Genomic DNA, 6000 nt, shown 5'->3' with positions numbered 1-6000 from the left:
TATGAATTGATATAACACCAGCTCTCAGAGTATTTGTGAACTCAAGACAAACCAATAATGACAAGCAACTGATTTCTTATTTAGACCTTTCCTTTTGGGTGTAAAAGCTCATAGTTGAACAATATACATAGTAGAACAATAAAATACACTGATCGTTTACAGCAGATGCTACCTATTGTGATTGAAAAAACAGGGCTTGTAATTGAAAAATATCTATATTCATTGGAGAGTAATGACCATGGAGAGAATGAATCATGAGATTGGCTTGTAATTCAAAGTGTGCTACAGCATTCATACTGAGAGCAGCAATCATGATCTGCTGTTGTTTTTTACTTACATTGACTTTCCCTCTCCATTGTTTTTTCTCATCAGTTTGTTTAATTAGGTTTGTTCCTTCACCCTCCTGTATAAACCATTCTGCCCACACCTTTTCTCACAGAAAATTATAACATCTTGGCATTTTACTTCCTTCACTTGTATCATATTACTCTATATATCCAATTCAAAGTTTTATATAAGGTCATATTGTCACAAAAGTCTTAGACCACCCACCATTACCAAGGAAGCGGGTCTGTTTTCAACACCATGAATAGCCATAGACTAGATAATTTATTCTTCAACAGGAACTGACTTTTCACCTAAATACATTATTTTGCTTAAATTATCTGCTTTCTGCTGAGAATTAGATTTGTTTTTCCCCCATCAACAACACAATACATTTCTATCAGGAAATGTCACTGCAGTATCTCTTTGGGAACTCTGGTTTGCAGCTCTTCTTCCATAATTCTCCTCTGTGGGTCAGGCTGCCCAGCCAAATGACACATCCAACGAAGCACCATGACACTTGACTCCCTTGAATCACTGTGACCTTTCAGTGAGATAGAAGCCTGGGCTGCATCATGGGAAATGTACTCAGAGTGTCTGAGGGGACATGAGATTCCTGAAGGACAACTGCCAAGAGGCTTCACAGCATCATTTCTGAATCGAATTTCTAAATCTGAATCATTTCTAACCTTTGGTTTCTGTCTGAAAATTTTTGGTTTCCAATATTCACTGAAAATTTACATCAATTTTTTTCTTGTTGTTTCTATCACCATTTTCCACAGAAGAAAAACTCTATTTTCGGACCTGCCCTAATAGATAGGATGGGACGACATTCAGATATTCAGATGAAAACTCTGCACTATCCAGGGTTTTCATCTGGTAAAGAGTGCAATTTGAGGCAAAATGAAAGTATTTAATATACATTTAATTCAATATACTGGGAACAAAATGATCACTTCTTTAACATTTTATTTGCTTATAAATACACATCAATACCACAAGATGGCACTTTCTTACTTGCAACACATACTATTACAAACACTTTTCTTCAAATGTTCCCAGGATGTTTACAATAACTTTTCAGTAATTTTCAAACATTTAAAAAAGCAAGACTTTCTACAAACAGTAGTTGTGCTAGATGTATATTAAATGTGGTCAGATAATTAAATTCAAAAAAGAATTTATAAATATTTCAGATACGAAAATTTAAATTACAAAAGCAGAGTTTGTAGTAATTAAACTGAATTATAATTTAAAATGGCCAAAATGTAGCTACATGGTTTGATCTAATTTAAAATACATTTTCAAACAATCAGATTCCCTACCCATTCATCAAAACGTCTATTTACTCATTTCTTTAAAAACATATTCAGTAAGAAACCACCTATGTCACTTCTTGTGCTGTAAATTGAAACAATCCTTATTCTGCTCTATTGATGGAAATGCAGCAAAATCATATTCCAGGCTAGAAAACAGCATAAGAAAGTGCTAACTTTAAAAAACCCAGAGAATTCCAGTTATTTAAACACATTCATTTTTGCATTTCTCAAAATACTCAATCCAGCTTTAAAGTCTTTCAAACTAAATGTAAACACCAGAAAAATCATTGCTGAAATATGTGCAGAATAAAGAAATCTGCACTAATATAGTGCATAATGATGAAGTGTCAAACTTGTCATTTACATTGAATGTCACATCTTCCGTTGGATTGTCATGCTTTCTTTAAAGTAAATCTTATTTTTTAAAAAAAATCTTAATTTTGTATTCCTATTGTCAAACAGGAAGAGATGCATTTTCACAAGAAAAAAATGGAAAGATTTTCACAAGAGCTAAAGGTCTTTGACTCCATTTTTAAATAAATCAGAGACAAAATGATACATTTGTAATATTTATCTTCTGTCCGGTGTATTACTTGTCAAGAGATTCCTCAAAAAAACTGAGGAGTCTAAAAGTTATAAAAGAGTAAGCAGTTAAGGCAGTTGAAGTATACATTTGGATTTCTTTTATGTTACATGTCCATGTCTCCATCATATGCTAAGGTCAGAGGTTTCTGTTGTGGAGGAGTACTTTGATGTGGTTTTGGTTTTTTGCTGAAAAAAAAAGTCCAGATTTTAAGAAATAAAAAATGTGAATTAAGATACCATTTTTAACCTAAAATATGTAAAACTTTATGCTTTAGCTATTTCCATAGGGAAATTTTATGACACATAAAATACAATGAAACAAAACAAGTTATAAGGCTTTTTCTGAACTTATTCAAAGATAAGATTCCCACAAAGTCCAATGGAATTATCACCTGAATAAAGAATGCAGCCTAAAGTAGTATTTGAAATATATAAAATCTTTATTCTTTATCTGTACATAAGGTAAAAACAATAAAGAGCATAAAGCTGAAACATGTCAATTTAAGAAACAGTACTGCCTTTATCTCAGATGTCTTCATTTTGCTTTTCCCTTTATACTGCATAAACAGATAAATATTTACTTTTACAAAAATATTTACTTTTTCATAAATTCCTCTTTATTTCTCAAGGAATGTCATCAAATTATATTTGTGATGTCATGCTCTTAAGCATTTCTATAAACTCAACCTGTGAGGTCACAAAAAATGGGTAGCTCTGACTTTGATAAAAAAACTGGCTAGAACAGAAATTCCTACCAAACACACAGATCCTTTATTAATAGATACAGAGTTTTTAAAAAAGATAAAACAAGAAAAATATATATGGGCCAGGTATCTGACCACAGCTAAATGGTCTAGCTGTCAAGGAGAAGACAGTTATGCTGCCTGATTCTCTACCCCATTGTGACACAGCTTAGATCAGCTTTTTGAAAAATTTGTATGGTGGATAGTTCTAAATTACTCTAATACCTGGGCCAAAGTATTTTAATACAATGGACCAAGTAAGTATCCACTTTATTTCAGGTACATCATCTTGACTCTGATACATTTGACTGTCATGCATTTCAAATGACTCAAATAAAAGCAAACAGGGTACTTACCAAACAAGATATGATGTACAAATCAGGAAAAGTATGATGAGAAAACCACCAGCTGATACTCCATACACCCAAATCTTAAGTCTACCATCTATTTTAAATTACATAGGGGTGAGGGGAGAGGATGAGAGACAGAATACAAATCACATTTATTAATCTTTATTTTATTTATACCTCTAATTCTTACTAGTCTACATATAAAGCGATGACTGCATCACGTCTTAACACATAAGCATAATATTGATCAGGAAACTGGTGTTAGATGCTAATTAGAATTGGCTGGAACATTTCTGGGAAACTGTTTTTTGGTTTAAAAATGTGGTTTTGGGAAGATCTAAATTTTTTGAAAGAAAAAATAATTGTGCTGATTTCTTTTCAAGTTTTTTTAATAGAAAAGTAAAAATTATATTTTTTATTTCAGGTCGTCTCATGTAGAAACATTGTCTCTCATCTTCCTTGCCTGCTGGGCTGTACAACAAGGCTACATCTACACTGCAGCCTTTGTCAGCAGAGACAATGCAAATGAAGCGCTCATTAGCATTTCTTGCACTCTCATTTGAATAGTCTCTTCTGATCTGTTTTGTGGAAGAGATTTTTGCAAAAAAAAAAACCCACAATGTAGATGGGGAAAAAATCCTTTTTCACAAGATCCTGTATACCTGCTTTTTTGAGGAACAAGAGTTCTTGCGCAAAAGGGTTTTTTGTGCAAAATGGCCCCATCTACACTGTGGTTTTTTGCGCAAAAACCTCTTCCGAAAAATGGATCAGAAGAGACTATGCAAATGAGAATGTGAGAAATGCTAATGAGTGCTTCATTTGCATTGTCTCTGCCGACAAAGGCTGCAGTGTAGACATAGCCCAGAAGTCTGATGATCCTAGTCATAGTGCACCCTGGAAAAATTAGTCAATATGGGGAATCCAAGGCCATAGAAGATTATGGGGCGAACAGGCAATCTAACTACAGCTTTTATAAGGTACAATAGCAATTCAGCAGGTCACAGTTTGAAACTGAGCTGATCTAAAGAGGCACATTTTAAATTGAAAATTCTGAAACATCTCCTTTTGATTGAAATTGTCAAAATAAAAAACTGACAATTCTGAGCTGAAATATTTTGTTCTGGAAAAACATTTCAAGATTTTGCTGTTTGATGCAAATTCCAGATGATTTCAATGAACGTCAATGTTTTGAATTTTCTCATTACAATAGTCATTCTGATTTACATTAAACTCTAGCTAGGCTGCGTCTAGACTGGCAAGTTTTTCCACAAAATCATCTGCTTTGCGAAAAAACTTGCCAGCTGTCTACACTGGCCGCTTGAATTTCCGGGAAAGCACTGACGATCTCATGTAAGATCGTCAGTGCTTTTCCGGAAATACTATGCTGCTCCCATTTGGGCAAAAGTCTTTTTGCACAAAAGGGCCAGTGTAAACAGCACAGTACTGTTTTCCACAAAAAAGCCCCGATCGTGAAAATGGCGATTGGGGCTTTTTTTGCGGAAAACTGCGTCTAGATTGGCTACGGACGCTTTTCCGCAAAAAGTGCTTTTGCGGAAAAGCATCCTGCCAATCTAGACTTGCTTTTCCGAAAATGCTTTTAACGGAAAACTTTTCCGTTAAAAGCATTTTCAGAAAATCATGCCAGTGTAGATGTAGCCTAGAGGCAATGTATAGCTTGCAAGATGTCCAGAGACTATGACAACAGCTGATTCATGACACCCGCTCAACCTCCTTGCCCCCCTTTCCAGCTTTTTTATTCTATTTTTGAAACCCAGTCTATGCAACAGGCATACTTTCCTTGTCGTAGGTTCTGCACTGATTCTCATGAACTGAATTGCAAACACACATGAGGCTAATGCACATGACACAGTGGGAACAACAGAAAAGAGACTGTACAGACTCAATCTAATGTAAGAGGTGAACCCTTGCACAGGTTGTCACGGAGTGAGGGGGTATCCGGGCTGTTCCCCACTCTGACACTCCAAGTGCAGAAGGTGGGGGCCCACAAGAGAGTTTCAAGCCTTGCCTCTACAGGCACTGGTTATAAACATTTCCCCCAGAATCATAATACACAGATTTTGGGGAACTGCTGCCACATCAAGTGCTTTTTCCCTGAAACCTGGGGTGAACCCTTGAAACCACGCCCAGAGCTACCCCAAACTCTTTTGCCCCAAAAGAGCTTGCAAAAAAGAAAAGAGAAAAACAAGCTGGAGTCTCTGGTAGTTGACCCCTCAGTCTGAGGCATGCAGATACACACAGACAGACCTTTCAGGACACAAGAATCAAATCATCACCTTAAAAGAAGTGATTTTTATTACAAAACAAAAGATAAACTTGATAAAGCATACTCGGTTGCTGTATGTTACAGAGCAACTGAGGAACTGAGGAGGGAAAAAAACCCTCTGGCACAATGCTTAGATGGTAAAGAGGGAAGGGAGGCATAGAATCACACAGAGCAGTTCAAATCAAACCACAAAATAAAGAAAAATTACCCTGAATGCAACTGGATTCACATTTCCCTGGTACTCACTTCTAATTTTCTCTTTGTTCAGTCCTCTCCCATGCCCTGAATTCCGTGGGGGGCATGGTAGTCCTGCCTGGGTTTAAATCATACTATGTGTCTCAACTCCTGGTTTAACTCCCCACACAAAGAAAGCAGGCAGGAAACCTGTATCCAAT

General features: G+C 35.9%; 1 protein-coding gene across 1 annotated transcript in view; it reads right to left on the bottom strand.

The window, feature by feature from the left end:
* Positions 1-1263: 1263 nt before the first annotated feature.
* Positions 1264-6000, bottom strand: part of THSD7B (thrombospondin type 1 domain containing 7B) — a 623878-nt gene continuing 619141 nt past the window's right edge. Inside the window, exons 27-28 of the mRNA XM_075933305.2 lie at positions 3328-3415; positions 1264-2414 (exon numbers count right to left, since the gene is read on the bottom strand). Of these exons, the coding sequence (XP_075789420.2) occupies positions 2333-2414; positions 3328-3415 (170 nt within the window). The 3' untranslated portion in view covers positions 1264-2332. The remainder of the gene's footprint in view (positions 2415-3327; positions 3416-6000) is intronic.

This window comes from Pelodiscus sinensis, chromosome 7 (genome assembly GCF_052426305.1).
Source record: "Pelodiscus sinensis isolate ZL-2025 chromosome 7, ASM5242630v1, whole genome shotgun sequence".
NCBI classification, from domain to species: Eukaryota; Metazoa; Chordata; order Testudines; family Trionychidae; genus Pelodiscus; species Pelodiscus sinensis.
This window is presented reverse-complemented; position numbering and strand designations above follow the sequence as displayed.